At 45.1% G+C, this 18,024-nt stretch overlaps 1 protein-coding gene across 2 annotated transcripts in view; it reads left to right on the top strand.

Annotated features, from left to right (window-relative positions):
* Positions 1-18,024, top strand: part of FRMD4B (FERM domain containing 4B) — a 2,055,076-nt gene that overhangs the window by 919,373 nt on the left and 1,117,679 nt on the right. For both annotated transcript variants that reach the window (XM_044077901.1, XM_044077900.1), the window contains exons 6-7: positions 922-978; positions 1,877-1,899. In XM_044077901.1, the coding sequence (XP_043933836.1) occupies positions 922-978; positions 1,877-1,899 (80 nt within the window). The remainder of the gene's footprint in view (positions 1-921; positions 979-1,876; positions 1,900-18,024) is intronic.

The following is an 18,024-nucleotide window of genomic DNA, read 5'->3' on the forward strand; positions in this document are numbered from 1 at the left end:
TATATGTATGTATGTATATGTGTGTATATATATATATATATATATATATATATATATATATATATATATATATATATATATATATGTGTGTGTGTGTGTGTGTGTGTGAGTACCGGAGGATGAGGGGGAGGGGGAATGCCCCTGCAATATACACTGATTTACTGTGCCAGTTGTACTTTATTCTTTCATAGTTAACAGACTACAAGGAACTGGTTTATACACCTGTAAATTTGTAACATCATACAAATATATGTTTGCATGTAACACTAAATGCCTTAGTTCACGTAACAAGTACGTTTACTAGCAGAAGGAACATTGCTGTATTCTGGCCTACAAGTTACAGCTATAAACTATAAATAAAAAAGTAACACTTCTAGCTTTTTTTTTTTTTTTTGTTTGTTTTTGGAAACATAACACTTCTAGCTTTTTGATATGGCAAATGCAAAGTGCTAGTTTCTGTGAAGCAGAGGTAAACTTGAGTATAACATCTATTGGAATATTTATCAATCTCTGCATGCTTCTGGTGTTTTTTTTTAATACAGGATGTGTACAGCATGAGCTAGGCTGAAGGAATTTTATCACTGAGGGGTCATAGACAAAGACAATCTGGACACATTTGTGTTTGTAGAATATACCATTTACAAAGGCTGCCTTAAAATGGTTATAGACAGGCATTTGATAAATGTTGTAAAATATATTTTCATTGCAAGTTTAGCTGCTTAAAAAAGCTGAAATGTTACTCCATTCAGCTCTCAAAATTCGGCAAACTTAGTGAAATGCTCCCCTTTTAATATAATGGTAGTGCCTATAAATGAGTAGAACCTGGTTGTACTGAGCAGTAACAGTCTCGAGCTGAATGGCTTTTTTTCATCCTTTCCAGCTGCATGTACATTATGTTTTTTTATTGTTTTATCTGTATAGGGCACCTTAGAGGTTGACAGCCAGAAAGCCTTTACTCTGGCAGCATATGTTATCCAGGTAAGTTGTTGATTGTTACTGTTTAGAACTTGCATCAAGATCCTGATAACAGTAATTCCTGTGGCTTGCTTGTGCAAGTCTACATGACAGTTGCCAATGAACTTGACGTAAAATGCATTGCAGTTACCTTAAAATGCAGTGTTTTTTCTTCACGTGTGTGTGTGTGTGTGTGTGTGTGTGTGTGTGTGTGTGTGTGTGTGTGTGTGTGTGTGTGTGTGTGTGTGTGTGTTCATATTTGCAAGTGCTCAAATATGTATGCTATTTGCACAAAAATCTGGAGCATGAAATGCTTCAAATAATGTGCGTTTTATGCTATCTAAAACAATTATAATTGTATTATTTCAGTTCACATGTTTAATCTTTTATTCAAAATTAGTTTTTATATATATGTGTGTGAATATATATATATATATATATATATATATATATATATATATATATCAGTTTAACAGTCAGTAGAGTTGCAGAAGTCAAATATTATTTAATAGCAGTGACATTTTTGTGTTTGCCACATGCAAGTTTGTAAAGAAATTGACACGAAAAGATTACTTTCGCACTAAAAACTGAACATTGTAGAAGAGGTTTACTGTAATTAAAACTGTTTTAGTTATCGTCCTTTTAAAGAAAAAAAATAAGACTTTTGTTCCATGCTGATGTGTATAATTTACTGTAATATTGCCACCTTTTATAGTCTATTATCATGTTAAAGTGAAAAGAAAAGACTAAAGGTAATGTAGCCCAAAAAGATTGACATCCGAGTCTAGTTTAACACTTGGGTAAGTAGCCTGTATTTGCAAGTATAGACATTTTTAAAATGAAAACAGAGTTCAGTCATTAACTGTAAAACATTCATTTAGTTTATAAATTGTAATTGTATTTTTTGTTTTCCTGATTTCAGGAATCCAAAGGAGACTACACAAGGTATGAACACATTCACAATATGTAAAGGATGTCATTTTCACTGATCCTGTTCACAAAAGATTTGAGCCCTTAATATTCTTTGGCAAGAATGTGCTATGACTGACATCTTTACATCATCTGTTTTAAATGATTTACACTGAAAACTTTGAAAGTGCATTGGTCGACCGGTATGTGGTCAGCTTGCAGTTTTCAAGTCGGCAGAATGTCGAACCAAAATGTATCAAATACACTACAGCGAATAGGTAGTGTAATTCGAGCATTTGGGTTCAACATTTTGCAGGGATATCACGGTTCAGTGAGGAACAGAGAATTAGCCCATTTCTTCACTGTAGTGCGATCTCAGGGTTGGTATATTTAGTGTGCAGGGGGTGTGGTGAGTGCAGGGTGCATAGCCCCCCTGCAAAATAGTAGAATTAATGCACTGTTGACTGTAGAGTTTAACGGTACATTAATGTGCATAGCAGGAGGTGAATGACATTACCTCCTGCTATATCGAACCACGGCTGTCGTATTCATTTTCGCTTTGGTTTAATTTCCAGCATTCCGGATTCAGCATTTTGGGTCAACATTCTAAACGGTCGACCGAAGCGGATTCGAAATGCCAATAGTAAACCATTTTAAATTGGCCGTGATGATGCTAAAGATGAAAACAAACTGTTTTAGGAAACACAAAAGATCAAGATTCTAGATTATACAAAAATAACATGAAATTCAGTCATTTTTATTAATTCATATGTTTCCTAATATCTAGAAAGGACAAATGAATAATGTGAATAATAGTACAGTAGTACATTGGTTTCTTGACAGGGAAAAGCTGAAATTCACCAAGTGCCTGAAAGGAAAGGCCAATCTGCATGAGTCAAAGAAACCATTTTTGGGGAGAAATAGGAAGTCAGAAAGCATATGACAGGGTGCCTAGAGAGGAGTTGTGGTATTATATGAGGAAGTCGGGAGTGTCAGAGAAGTATGTAAGAGTGGTACAGGATATGTACGAGGGTAGTGTGACAGCGGTGAGGTCTGCGGTGGGAGTGACGGATGCGTTTAAGGTGGAGGAGGGATTACATCAAGGATCTGCTCTGAGCCCTTTCTTATTTGCAGTGGTGATGGACAGGTTGACAAACGAGATCAGACAGGAGTCCCCGTGGACTATGATGTTTGCAGATGACATTGTGATCTGTAGTGAGAGTAGGGAACAGGTGGAGGAGACCCTGGAGAGGTGGAGATATGCTCTAGAGAGAAGAGGAATGAAGGTCAGCAGGACTAAGACAGAATATATGTGTGTGAATGAAAGGGAGGACAGAGGAATGGTGAGGATGCAGGGAGTAGAGGTGACGAAGGTGGATGAGTTTAAATACTTGGGATCAACAGTTCAGAGTAATTGTGAGTGTGGAAGAGAGGTGAAGAAGAGAGTACAGGCAGGATGGAGTAGGTGGAGAAGAGTGCCAGGAGTGATTTGTGACAGACGAGTACCAGTAAGAGTGAAAGGGAAGGTCTACAAGAGGGTAGTGAGACCAGCTATGTTATATGGGTTGGAGACAGTGGCATTGACAAAAAGGCAGGAGTCAGAGCTTGACTTGGCAGAGTTGAAGATGTTAGGATTTGCACTGGGTGTGACTAGGACGGACAGGATTAGAAATAAGTATATTAGAGGGTCAGCCCAGGTTGGAAGGTTTGGAGACAAAGCCAGAGAGGCAAGATTATGTTGGTTTGGACATGTGCTGATGAGGGATGCAGAGTATATTGGGAAAAAGATGCTAAGGATGAAGCTGCCAGGTAACAGGAAAAGAGGAAGGCCTAAGATAAGGTTTATGGATGTGGTGAGAGAGGACATGCAGGTGGTTGGTGTGATGGGAGGGGTTGGTTGGAGTTGGGTTGCAGCTCCAACTGATATATTTCCATCTTGAGATTAGTGAGGCCTCATATTTAGAATGAAATGAGCAGTGGGGAAATAGGCCCCACCTCACTCAGCAAATGATTACCTTTTTTCTGGCAGCATGACTGTACAAGAAAAGAATATTTGTACCTTGTTTTAGGAATTGTCTTGGAATTTGCTGTTCCCTATGCTCTGATGTTAGACTTCTCCAGTCTGATTGTTTTCATATTATCCTTTTTTGTTTTTGTCTTTGGGTGGTTGTGATTACCTCATGCAAATTTCACAATGATTTTAATTGTGCATACATTTTGTTCTGTTTGCTTCCATCATCTGCCTTACAGACTTTATTACTTCATTTTTTTCCATGATAAAAGCTCTGCCATTATTTGATACTTAACAACTATTACTTAAAGAGCACCATTTTTACCCTTGTAGTAGTGCATTCCATATTCTTTTACGGTCTTGAAGGTGTCAGCATACATAGAAAACTGCTGATATGAAGTTGTTCTATCTAGTTTGCCGCTGCAGCTGATCGGAGGTTCTTGCTAGCTCAGGCCAGTAAAAACTTTATTTTATTATTGTTGGATTATCATTAAAATAGTTAGATATTAAGGTAGATAGGCTCTTAAAGCCTTTTCTGTAGTGTTCCCTTCCCTGTGTGCTTTCTTAGCTTTATATATTGGCCTCTTTTTTCTGATAGGCCTATTTAAAATTTCTGACTAAATAAATTGCTTGTTCATTGACCTTTTGTCATTTTTCTTATTAGCATAGTATAGTGTGATTATTTAGTGAATACTAACTGTTTAGTCAGTGACCTTTTTTCACATTTTTTTCCACAGCATAGTATTTTATTAGAGTTTACTAGCTATTAAGATTATCCGTTTGATTATATTGTGTGTGTGTGTGTGTGTGTGTGTGTGTGTGTGTGTGTGTGTGTGTGTGTGTGTGTGTGTGTGTGTGTGTGTGCTTGTTAGCCTTATTTTTAGGCTTGTGTGCTTATCTTGAGCCTGTTTTTTTTTATTAGAATACTTTTGAGTAGTTAGTTAGCCTTAGTTCAAAGGCTTGTGTTTGTGTGTGTGTGTGTGTGTGTGTGTGTGTGTGTGTGTGTGTGTGTGTGTGTGTGTGTTTGTGTCGGTGTGCGTGCTCATAGTTAGCCTGGTTTTTATTAGAAGGCTAATTTATACTTGCTGTTGTTGGGTGTGTCCACTTCTGTCATAGGTAGGTACTAGGCTATCTGCCCAAAGGCATTTATAAGCCTAGTCAGAATGTGTTGGCTTTCACCGCCCCCTTAGCCTCTGTCCAGCAGAGCCACTGAAGTGATCCCCAGGGTAAACTTTTTGTTTCCCATCCACTCGTCAAGGTTTCTCTTGAAGAGTGTTAGTGAGGAGCTCTGCCTAATGTAAACTGGAATCTTGTTCCAAAGCATGGGAAGTCTCTGGGACAGGAATCTATCCCTCCAGCACGTTCTAATTATTGTTGTGGTGAGGTTTAGATCCGTAGAGAGTGTGGCTTGAGGGGATAAGGTTTTCTTTAGGTGGAGCATGTCCATCAATTCTGAGTTGGACATGGCCTTGTATGTCAGGCAGAGATCACCTCTGAGTAGGAGTTATGCAACCGAGTACAGCTGGAATTTCTTCATTCGAGCTGCATAGGGCATCTGTTTGAGGCCAGTGATCCTCTTGGTGAGGTACTTCTGTGGTCTTTCCAGCTGTTGCAGGTGTCTTGTAAGGTACATCCCAAATGGGGCGTTGTACTCTATGATGGGTCTAATGAGTGATGAGTAGAGGGGCACAATGACCTCTTTTGATCTGGATGCAAACCATTTTGTGATTAGGTGGACCACATAGAAGGATTTTCTAACCACTTTGGCAATGTATTATCAAACGAGAGATTACTATCTACTTGGGTCCCCAGATCCCTTATTACGTTTTCCGTATTTAGGGGGCTACCACCTATGTAGTAGTTTGTGGGTCATGGCTGTCATGGTTGATAACAAGGACAAACACCCTAAGTCAGGGTTTAAAAAATGTCCTAAATGTGGGCAAAAGATGTCGGGTACTGACTGCATGTGAATTGTGTCTACTGCTTGGGTGTCCTGCACCTACAAGAAACATACTCTATATGTCATTCTTTTTCCTCTAGAGTTCTCCAAGAGAGAAAAAGGAAGCTTATTGATAGGGGTTTGTTGAAACCTTCTTTCCAGGAGGCTTTGAGTGACCAGGATGGATCTAGTAAGTCCTCAAAGTCCTCCAGGATTTCTGAAGAATCAAAAAAAATCTAAAGAGTCTGTGACATCGGCTCCACAGGTCTCGGAGCCGACTGTCTTCTGTTTTCGGAGCCGGTCCCCACTCTTGGAACCGGTATCCGAAGCTCCTAAATCACCTCTTCTCCAGTCTATACCATCAGTCTGATCATTTCTGTAAGCCTGTCTGATTTGGATGTGGATCAGGTGGTGCAGAAGCTTTTACAGGCACCAGCCTTTGCCAAATTGTTATCGGCTCCAACCCAGGTGGCTTCGGAGCCGAAGACCCTTATGCCAGCTATATCTCTTCTTCCTCTGAACCATACCGGTCCTTCGGACCCAGAAGAGTCAGACCTGCTGATTGTGGAGCCTTCGGAGCCAATGCCTGCTCCAGTGTCTTTGGCTCCGTTCACTCTGACGTCCCCGGCGCTGATCGAGGACTCTAGGATCCGACACTCTCAGGTCGGGTCCAGGGAGGATAGCCGAACCGACTTGTCGGTTTTGACTTTGCCTCTCGAGGCTTCGGCTCGGATGAACACGGCTCCTACCTCAGGCATAGAGCCCACTATCTCGGTGCCGGGGGTATCGATGGTTTCCTGGGATCCGTCAGTCCATTTGCATCAGAGCAGAGGGGCCTTCAAAGCCATGAGGAGAGTTATGTCTCCCAAGACATGCTCAACTTCGGGGTTGGCTTCTTCATCTCCTAAAGTGCCTGTGTCTGCTTCTGCCTCACAGATCCTAGCTAAGTGCAGAGGCCCAGAGCCTCAGAAAGCCCCATTGGGTGGCCCATGCTCTTCCGAGACCTCCCCAGAAGCTTCCACTGATGAGGTTCTCAGGAAGAGAGTGTGTAAGAGGAAACATTTGGACTCCCTTCAGGAGTCATTAACATCTGACACGGACTTGGGTGAATAAGAAGGGTCACCATGGTCCCCCTCTGAGCATATCTCATTTGCTGAGATACTGGAAATCCTTAGGCATGGGGGTGACTGGCAGTCCACCAACCCTACTGAGGATGAGTCGGTCCTCCTGAAGGCTTTCGAGTCTCAGCCCTCCACCTTTTGGGTGTCTCCGCCCTTCAATGAGCTTATGCAGCTGGTCTCACGAAGGGGGTGTGAGTCTCCGGATACTATGGAACCTGTCCCTAGGAGGCCTAATATGTTCATATCTGCCCCCCCTAGATAAATCCTTCTTGACTAAATTGATGCCATGGTGGTGGCAGCAGCCACCAAAAAGGAAATGTCTGAAACTTCCTCATCTATCCATCCTCCTAACAGAGACTCCAGGATCATGGATAGATATGGGAAGCGCATGTTTAGTTCAGCGACTTTTGCACTTTGTTCACTTAACTATTTGACCCATTTTATGAGACTACAAAAAGATCTTCTTAAGAGCTGGGAGGTACTCTTAAGGGTACAGTAGCTGCGGGAGCTACAGACAAAGTTGCCGCCCAGCTTGCTACCCTTAATTCTATAGTGAACTCGTCCATGCACCTCATTTCATATGCAGCTGATGGAACGAGTAAGGCAGCGGGTACAGGAGTTGCTCTTAGGAGACACTCATGGATGTGCTTGTGTTCCTTCGCGGAGCCCTTCAAGTCATCCTTCTTGAATACCCCCTTTGATGGCTCATCACTTTTCGGACCCAAAGTCAAGGAAACTTTAACGAGGTGTGAGCAGGACAGAAAGACTCTGTCTGCCATCGGGGTCCTTTTTTCCACCCCTACCAGACCCTACCCCAAGGGTCACAGGGGAGAGAAAATGTGATTCTGAAAAGCCCAAGGAGCCTTCCAGGGGCAGAGGAGGGGGCAATAATGGAAGACGCCGTGCTCGCGGCAAAGAGGATCCGCAACACCAGGGCAACAGAGATCACTTCTTTGGGAAGCCCTCCCAGCGCTCCTGAAAGGAGGCCTGACTGTCCTGCTCTGGAGGCAGTCAGGGGGTTGCTTATCTTTGTACCCAGGCGCCTGGCTCAAAATAACAAATGACAACTGGATACAAAGTATAATTTTCGGAGGATACTTCATCCCTTTCGCACACCCCCCTCCACCAACAAGGAAAATCCCAGGCATTCCACCCAGTTACAGGGAACAAGCAACAGTAGAGGTCCAGAAGTTGCTAAGAAAAAGAGTCATCCAACCAGTCCGAGCAGACCAGACAGGATCTGGAACTTACTCAAGATTCTTTTTAGCTCAAAAAAAAAGTCAGGGGACTGTAGACCTATATTGGACCTCAGCAGGCTAAACACATCTGTAAAGAAAGAGAAGTTTCATATGGTCACACTTCAGTCGATACTTCCCTTCTTAGGGAAAGACAATTAGATGTGCTCGATAGATCTCCAGGATGCGTACTACCACATAAAATGGCCAGGCCATCCAGGGATCATCTGCGCTTCCGGCTGGGAGCCAATCATTAACAGTTTTGAGCCCTGCCCTTTGGTCTCACTACAGCCTCCAGAGTGTTCACCAAATGCATGGCAGTGGTCACGGCTCACCTAAGACGTTCAGGATTCCAGGTGTTTCTGTACCTAGACGATTGGCTCCTTACCCCCACCACCAGGCATCAACTTATTCAAGCCAGGGAGTCCACTCTGTCACTCTGTAATCACCTGGGCATTACAATAAACTCAGAAAAATCTGCCTTGTCGCCATCGCAGCATATCGTCTTTATCAGAGCAGAACTGGACACCACCACCACCACGCTAAGGCTTCCAGTAGAAAGAGTCTTTCTTCTACGTCAGCATGTCCACAAGTTAATATCCAAAAACAAAGCACCAGCATCAGAAGTTCTGAAATTGTTAGGAATGATGGCAGCAGCAATTCTAGCCATACCACTGGCTTGTATGCACATGCGGGTACTGCAATGGTTGTTGTTCACTCAATGGTCTTACCAATAACTCCGCATGACTCACATGATAATGATCACAAATTCCTGCAAAAAGGATCTTCAGTGGTGGCTGACCTCACTTCAGATCACAATAGGACGTCCATTTGTGTTACCCCCTCCAGCGGCCACAGTGACCACGGATGCTTCCGTGATAGGGTGGGTGGGGGGCATTTTCAGGGAAAGACAGCCCAAGGCACATGGACCGATCAAGAGACTCATCTGCATATCAATGTCCTAGAGATGAGAGCAGTACTTTTGGCGTTGCAGTACTTCCAGGACTCTCTTCCTCGGGGTACAATTGCGATTCAGATGGACAGCATGTCAGTGATCTGGTATTTGAACAAACAAGGAGGAACCAGATCATACCCCCTTTGTCGCGAGGACTTCAGAGTATGGCAGTGGGCTATTTCCACCCAGGGCTTTCTGTTAGCAATGCACATCCCGGGGAAATCCAGCGTGATAGCAAACAAGCTAAGCAGAGCAATTTTATTTCCCCACGCGTGGTCCCTCAAGACAGAAATAGCGGACAGGATATTCTGCAGATGGGGCCAGCCTTGATGCGACCTTTTTGCCAGTCACATGAACACGAAATGGAGAAGCTACTTTGCCCTCATTTCTCCTCCAGGGGAAGCCCCAAGGGACGCACTCATTCACGATTGGCCCCCGGGTCTCCTTTATGCATTCCCACCAATCCTATTGATACCCATGGTATTACAGAAAGCAAAAGCCCTGGGAAGGACCATTATTCTAATAGCTCCTCATTGGCCTCGTCAGATTTGGTTCCCCTTCCTTCAACTTCATCTTTTGGAGGACCCCTGGATTCTGGACCCAGTTCCGGACCTTCTGACGCACTCGCCGGGGGAACTTCATCCCTCTCTGCAGTCCCTGAAGCTGACAGCTTGGCTGCTCCAATTCCCATCATAGCCAGGTTCCACAACCTTTCCAATGAGATGAAGCAAATTCTCCTATCATCTCATAAATCCTCTACGAGGAAGCTGTACCTCAGCAAATGGAAAAATGTTTCTATATGTGCCTCTAAAAACAGTATTGATCCTTACCAAGCCCCTATGGCCTCTATGCTAGATTTCTTAACCATGATATTCAATAAAGAAGCTGCAGCAGCAGTCTGTGTTCAACTTGCTGCCATTTCTAACTTTCATCTGGGATTTGAAGGATTAAATATTATGTCACACAAATTATCCAAAGCCTTTCTCAAAGGGACCTTTTATATTAGACCACCTGCGAAATCTCCCTGCTTTCCATGGAATCTAAATTTCATGCTTTCCTGCATAATTCTTCCGCCATTTGAACCAGCTTCCTTATGTGATCTCAAATTTTTGTCATGGAAAACCATCTTTTTAGTGGCTATTACTTCTGCTCGCAGAGTGTCAGAGCTTCAGGCCTTATCCATCAAGCCTCCTTATTTGATTTTCCATGCTGACAGAGTCTCACTTCAAACAAACTCGTCTTTCTTACCCAAAGTTTGCACTGAAACTAATCTCAACCAAATTATTGATTTGCCAGTTTTCTTCCCCAACCATTCAAACAATTTAGAGTACATGCTGCACAAACTTGATGTTCACAGGCAGCTCAGATTTTATTTGGATAGAACAAAAGATTTCAGAAAATCAGACCAGCTTTTTGTTTCATTTTCAGATTCCAGGAAGGGTAGGCCAGTGGCTAAAACAACTCTGTCTAAATGGTTATCTGATTGTATCTCTTTTGCTTATTCAGCTGTCAATATGCCCTTGTAGCATAAAATTAAAGCTCACTCAATCAGAGCAGTTTCTACATCATCTGCTTTTCCTGCCAGACTTCCTATTGATAACATTTGTGCAACAGCCACTTTGTCAAAACCTCATACCTTTATCACTAATTATAAAGTTGAGAGGGCCTCCTTTGGATCCACAGTCCTGAGAAATATACTCCGGTGAGCCACCCGAGGTTGATGGCGCTTGGGACGCTACCCATCAGTAAAGAATGAACGGCGAGATAGAACAACTTCACATAAGGAAGTTATGTACTTACCATAACGTTCCATGTGAGTTGTTCATCTCTCCTTCATTCTTACGTCCCTCCCTCCTACCCCCTCCTGGGCTTTCAGAAGACCGAGATGCTAGATCCTTCCTGGTCACTCAACCCTTCTATACCTTCTCTCTTATGGAGTCATAGAATGACATATGGTATTATTTTATGCAGCAAACCAGATCTAAGGTAACTCAGGGTGCATCATGGGATAGGGACTTGGCCTTGAGCTACTCAAAATCCTCTAGCTTTGCAGTAGGTGCCGACTCGGAGCCGAGGTATCAGCTCCGAACCCATCAGTAAAGAATGAAGGCGAGATGAACAACTCACATGGAACGTTATGGCAAGTACAGAACTTCTTTTTTCTCTTTAAGTAGCCTTATTCACAGTGAGAGGTATGCTTATCCTGCTTGTCAGGGTTCTTTTTCAATTTTTTTTGTCTGTTTTTTATTCTAGAGCCTTAATGTTTATAAAGGTTAGTTAAAACTGTCCATTCATTTATCATGTATTAGTCCCACTAGGCTAGTAGACTCTTTTTATGGGGGTAGACTCAAAGTGGCATTTATAAGTACTATGAAATTTAGCCAGGGCATCTGGGAACTATTATTACTCTTTTGGATAGATGTCATTGCATATTTTACATCCACTGGAGCTACCACCAATTCGTCAAATGGAGCATCAGATTAATGTCTCTTCCAAAGGACAACACACTCTGAACTGCAGCATTCCCCTTATGCTGAACTGCAGCATCAGCAATCCATCTGCCTGGCGTGGGAATAGAACCCACAGCCTTCTGTGCCAAAGGCAAGTATACTACCTGTTGTGCTCCTGACACTGTTATTAGATATCTGCTGTTTGTCAAGGGAAGTATCCCATCAGCTTTCACAGTTGGCATTACTAGTTTATCAGATGTGTGTCTAGTAGGTCACCTTCTAAAGGAGATATTCACATACACACCAGCCAGCTGACCTCTGAAACCCAGATGCCAAGTGATATCCATGTTGTTAGCATGTTGGTACTTATTCCAGAGCTTATTTCAGTAATCTATTCCTGCCTAGGCTTTGTCACATGTGAGACCGGCCTCTTCTTGCGAACCTGGCAGCACAAGTAATGTAACCGTATATTCAGAAATCTTGGCTATAGTGAACCAATCTATGTACAAGATCCATAAAGTGGACATTGTTTTTTTTCCCCAGCAGCTTTATTTATCAGTCATCAAAACTAGATATGCAGTTCTCCACCTCCGCCAACAGCAAATCAAAGCATATAATTTCTCTCCAAGTTCTGTTACCCTTCTGTTTCAGAGTGTTTTTTTGGTGAGTCTTGGCAGATCCCCACAGTTTTATAGTCAGTTTAATATCAGCACTCCAATACTTTTCAAAGCAGCTTCTAATAACAGATGTTAAGTTGTCAATCTCGCCTTCATTCTTGCTGGATGGGGTTCGGAGCCGATCCTCGGCTCCGACTCGGCACTTGCTTAGCTTGAGAACTCCTTTTACCAGCTCGAGGCAACCCTATATCCCATGATGCAAGGCGGGACTACCCCAGATCTCGTTTGCCACTTTGCGAAGAGGTCTCCTTTTTGCCAGCTGAGGTAAGTTTGATTTATTCAAACAGCTTAGTCAGGGTTTATCTCTCCCTTGTTCCCCTTTATGGTGTGTAGAGTTATTCAGCCCACCCTATTTCCCCTTATAGTTTTAAAAACTTCTAGTTTTTATAAAAATTTTCAGTTAAGCCTAGGCCTCCTTTCTTAATCCCTATCTGTGTGTTTGTGTTTGTGGGATTAATTGTGTGACTGTTTTGGGGTGTGTGTGTCAGTGTTATTTTACTTTTTCTTGGACTATGTCTAAGGAAGTAAAGGTCTCAGGCTTCAAGAAGTGTGACTCGTGCTGTCAGAAAATGTCTCTGACAGACGGTCACACTTCTTGTGTTTACTGCCTGGGGCCTTTACACCTGCAGGACTCCTGTGCTTTATGTCACTCTTTTAGCCAGAGAGTCCTGCAGGAAAGGAGGAATAAATTGATCCTCCGTGGCTTACTAAAGCCAGAAGGTTCACCCACTAAAACTGGGTCCAGTAAACCTTCTAAGCCTCCTAGGGTTCAGGCTACAGTTTCTAAGCCTTCCCCGGTGGCTCCGACCGGAGCCGATCTTTCTTCTCAGGTGGTGGGTTCGGTTCCGATCGGTGCCGACACCCAATCTGCTGTTGCCTTGTCGGCTCTGGCTGGAGCCGACATATTATCCAGTATCGGAGCCGAGAAGCCTTCGGCTCCATCTGGAACCCAGAGGACGTCGGCTCCGATGGCTTCGTCCAAGAAGAGATCTCGGTCCCCTTCTTTGGAGTCTATCCACTGCCCGGGTCTCCTCTTTTGTCGGAGCGGAGTCATCGGAGCCGATCTTCGAGATCTTCCAGGCTGTCTGACCACGATTTAGAGAGGGTGGTAAGCAGGCTGTTGAAGTCGCAGGCACTGGCCCAAATCCTCCATAGCCCGTCTCAGCAGACTTCGGCTATTGCTTTACCCCTTGAACTTCCTCCTCCGACTCCCCTCCAGAGTTCGGAGCCGGAGCTTCTCGGGACAGCGACCGTGTCGGCGACGGAACCGATACACCCCTTTTCGGCTCTGTCGTCTTCGGCTCCGATCTCTTCCATGAGACCTTCCTTGGAGGGATCCAGTCGTCGAGTTTCCCTTGTCGGCTCCGAGGGGGCTAGTGGCATCGGACCCTTGTCCGACCCCGCTCTCCCTCTCGGAGCTTCGGCTTTGGTAAGCTCGGCACCGACATCGGCCTCGGAGCCTTCCCTCTCAGTGGAGCCGGGAATTCCTATTTCCTCGGAATGGGAATTTTCCGGCCTCCCGGGGAGGGGAGCCTTTGAGGTGATGAGGAGTGTCCTGGCACCTGAGCCAGGTCAACGGTCCATCCCTTTAGCTCCTCCCTCTTCGGTGCCTGTAGACGCCTCTTGCCAGCCTCTCGCTCTCAGGCCCAGGGATCCATCGCCCCAGGTTTCCCCATTGGGAATAACTTCCTCTTCCGAGGTTTCTCCTGATCCTACAGGGGAACCCCCTCGGAAGAGGACGTGTAAGAGGAAACACACAGACTCCCCTGAGTCTACTACATCTGATACCGACTTAGATGAGTCGGAGGGTTCCCCACGATCCCCCTCTGAGGATGTCTCCTTTTCAGACATCCTTGAGCTCCTCAAACAGAGGGGAAATTGGCCCTCCATTGACCCCTCCGAGGATGAGTCGGTATACCTGGAGGCTTTTGGATCCCGACCCTCCACCTCCTGGGTGTCTCCGCCTTTCGACCCACTTATGCAGGTAGTGGCTCAGAAGGCGTGGGCAGCTCCAGATTCTGTGGAACCTGTCCCCAGGAGACCATCCAAATTTATTACGGCCCCTACAGACAAGCAGTTTCTCTCTAAGGGTGTCTCTGTGGATGCTATGGTGGTGGCGGCGGCCACCAAGAAGGAACTTGCGGATCCTTCAGTACCTGTCCATCCTCCTAACAAAGATTCTAGGACCATGGACAGGTATGGAAAGCGGATGTTTTCTTCAGCGACCTTTGCTATGCGTTCGCTGAACTACCTTTGTCACTTCACCAGGCTTCAAAGAGATATTCTCAAGGAACTAGGTGAAGTGGTCCAGGATCCTTCTGCTGCTGGGGCTCAAGAAAAGATTGCCTCACAGCTAGCAATCCTGAATTCCTTAACCAACTCCTCCATGCGGCTCATATCCTATGCAGCCGATGGAGCGAGCAGAACCGCAGGCACAGGAGTGGCTCTTAGACGTCAACCTGGATGCGGCTTTGTAATTTTGCGGACCCCTTTAAGGCGTCCTTCACCAATACCCCCTTTGACGGTTCGGCTTTGTTCGGACCTCAGGTGAAGGAAACCTTGACCAGGTGTGAGCAGGACGGCAAAACTCTTTCTGTCGTTGGAGTCCATTTTTCCACCCCTTCTAGACCCTATCCCAAGGGTCAGAAGGGAGGGAAGATGTGGTTCCGTAAAGCCCAAGGAGCTGCGCCGGACACACGTGGTCAGTTTACCCCCAGAGGCAGAGGGGGTAACAATAATAGATGCCGCCCTAGGGGCAGAGGGGGTCCTCATAACCAGGGCAACAGGGAGTCTCTTCCTAAGAAGCCCTTTCAGCACCCCTGAGGTGTTGCCCGACTGTCCACCCTTGGAGGCAGTCGGGGGAAGGATTTCGCTGTACCCAGTAGCCTGGCGTTCCCTTTCACAAGATTTGTGGGTACAGTCGATCATATCCGAGGGTTACAAAATCCCCTTCGAAAGGTATCCCATACCTCACCAATCCCTTCCAGACATCTCACCCGGTCAAAGGGATTTGGCAGAACAGGAGGTTTCAAAGCTCCTAGAAAAAAGAGCCGTCCAGACTGTTCCAGCAGACCAAGTAGGATCCGCGTCTACTGAGATTCTTTTGGTCCCCAAAAGGACGGGAGATTGGAGACCAATATTAGACCTGAGCAATCTAAACAGATTTGTCAAGAAGGCAAGATTCCGGATGGTCACGCTTCAGTCCATTCTGCCCTTTCTGGGCAAGGACAACTGGATGTGCTCCATAGACCTCCAGGACGCATACTATCACATAAAGATACACAGACACTCCAGGAGGTTTCTCCGCTTTCGGCTAGGGACCAGTCATTATCAATTCAGAGCCCTGCCCTTTGGCCTCACTTCAGCCCCCAGAGTGTTTACCAAATGCATGGCAGTGGTCACAGCTCATCTGAGATGTCAAGGATTCCAGGTGTTTCCTTATTTGGACGACTGGCTCCTCTCCGCCCCCACCAAGCATCAGCTTCTTCAGAGCAGACACTACACTCTGCAGCTTTGCAAAAGTTTGGGAATTTCAGTGAATTTCGAAAAATCTTCTCTGCTGCCTTGCCAATCTATCACCTTTATAGGCGCAGAATTAAACACCGTCAAGTTGTTAGCCAGACTAACAGATCAGAGAATTCTAGACATCCAAAAATATGTTCGGATTTTATTGCAGAGCAGCAAAATCAAAGCCAGATTGATACTAAAAGTTCTAGGTCTTATGGCTGCGGCCATTGTTCTTCTACCACTGGCTCGCTTCCACATGCAGTACTGCAGTGGATGTTATTCACTCAGTGGTCGTTCCACAATCTTCCGATGAGACACGAAATATTAGTCACACAATCGTGCAGGACTCATCTGAATTGGTGGATATCTTCCCCTCTTCTTTATCAGGGCCGACCATTTGTTCCCCCTCCTTCGGTTGCCACAGTCACTACGGATGCCTCTCTGATCGGGTGGGGGGGGCATTATCAGGGCAGGATGGTCCACGGGACGTGGCAACCCATAGAATACCATCTGCACATAAATGTCCTAGAGATGAGAGCGGTGCTTTTAACGTTGCAAGCCCTCAACGACTTTCTTCCCACGGGGACTATTGCAGTGCAAACGGACAACATGTCCGTGGTCTGGTACATCAACAAACAGGGCGGGACCAGGTCCTATCCTTTGTGTCGAGAAGCTCACAGACTTTGGCAATGGGCAGTCTCCTCTCATCGGTTTCTGATAGCAACGCACATCCCCGGCAGGTCCAACCTCTTGGCGGACAGGCTGAGCAGAGCCATTCTCATGCCTCACGAGTGGTCTCTCAATCAATCTATAGTGGACCAGATTTTTCTGAAGTGGGGCACACCTTGTTGCGATCTTTTTGCCACACCCCAAAACAACAAGTGCCCCGACTTCTTCACCCTCTTTCCCCTACCAGGCCAACCCCTGAGAGACTCTCTAACCCAGGATTGGCCCCGGGGACTTCTGTACGCTTTTCCTCCCTTTCCCTTGATTCCACAAGTCATTCAGAAAGCCACCGTTTTGAGGGCCAAGTTGATTCTCATTGCCCCTTACTGGTCTCGACAAATTTGGTTTCCGACTCTGCATCGTCACCTCCTGGTGCAGCCTTGGCATCTGGACCCAGTTCGGATCTTTGATCCACCAATCGGGTCAACAGCACCGGGCCATTCATTCTCTCAACCTCACTGCTTGGTTGCTCCACTTCCTTCCCTAGCCAGGCTTCCTATGATCTCTGATCCTGTCAGAGATATCTTAGTAGCTTCTTTGAAGTCGTCCACCAGAACCATTTATGCTAGCAAGTGGCGACGTTTTTCCCTTTGGGCAAACTCCAGGAATATTGATCCCTTTACTGCTCCTGTGCATTCTGTTTTAGATTTCCTGGCTGAAGTTTTTCAGTCAGGATCTTCTTCGTCTACAGTAAAAGTTCAACTGGCGGCTATTTCCAAGTATCATGTTGGCTTGCAAGATAATAACATTATGTCACATAGACTATGCAAAGCCTTTCTAAGAGGAGTTTTTCTCCTGAAGCCGCCAATAAAACATCCTCCTCCACAATGGGATCTCAATTTAATGTTAGCATCCTTGATTTTACCACCCTTCGAACCGTCTGCTTCATGTTCCTTGAAGTTATTGACCTGGAAAACTATATTTTTACTGGCTGTCACTTCAGCAAGAAGAGTTTCTGAGATTCAAGCTCTCTGCATCCGTTCCCCTTACTTGGTTTTTCACAAGGACAGGGTATCCTTGAGAACAAATCCGTCCTTTCTCCCCAAAGTTGTTTCTCAAACTAATATTAATCAATCTATCGACCTACCAGTCTTTTTCCCTAATTATTCTGACAGAGCTGAACAAAAGCTTCATTTTTTGGATGTCCATCGTCAGCTCAGGTACTATTTGTATAGAACTAAACAATTCAGGAAATCAGACCAATTATTTGTCTCCTATGCAGAAAACAGGAAAGGTCTCCCAGTATCAAAAGTGACCTTATCCAGATGGTTGTCTTCCACCATTTCTTACGTGTATTCGCTCAGAGGCAAGCAACTACCTTCTAAACCGAAAGCACACTCAACCAGGAGTCTATCCACTTCTGCAGCCTTTCAGGATAGACTACCCATTGATACCATTTGTGCAGCAGCTACTTGGGCCACTCCTCATACCTTTGTCTCTCATTACAAATTAGATTTGGCCTCTAGGGACAGGGCCAGTTTTGGTTCCACAGTTCTCAAGAGTCTGTTCCATTGAGCCACCCGGGATACAGGTGCTAGGG

The sequence above is a fragment of the Protopterus annectens genome, chromosome 7.part0, assembly GCF_019279795.1.
Source record: "Protopterus annectens isolate FY-2018-M chromosome 7.part0, PAN1.0, whole genome shotgun sequence".
Taxonomy (NCBI): Eukaryota; Metazoa; Chordata; order Ceratodontiformes; family Protopteridae; genus Protopterus; species Protopterus annectens.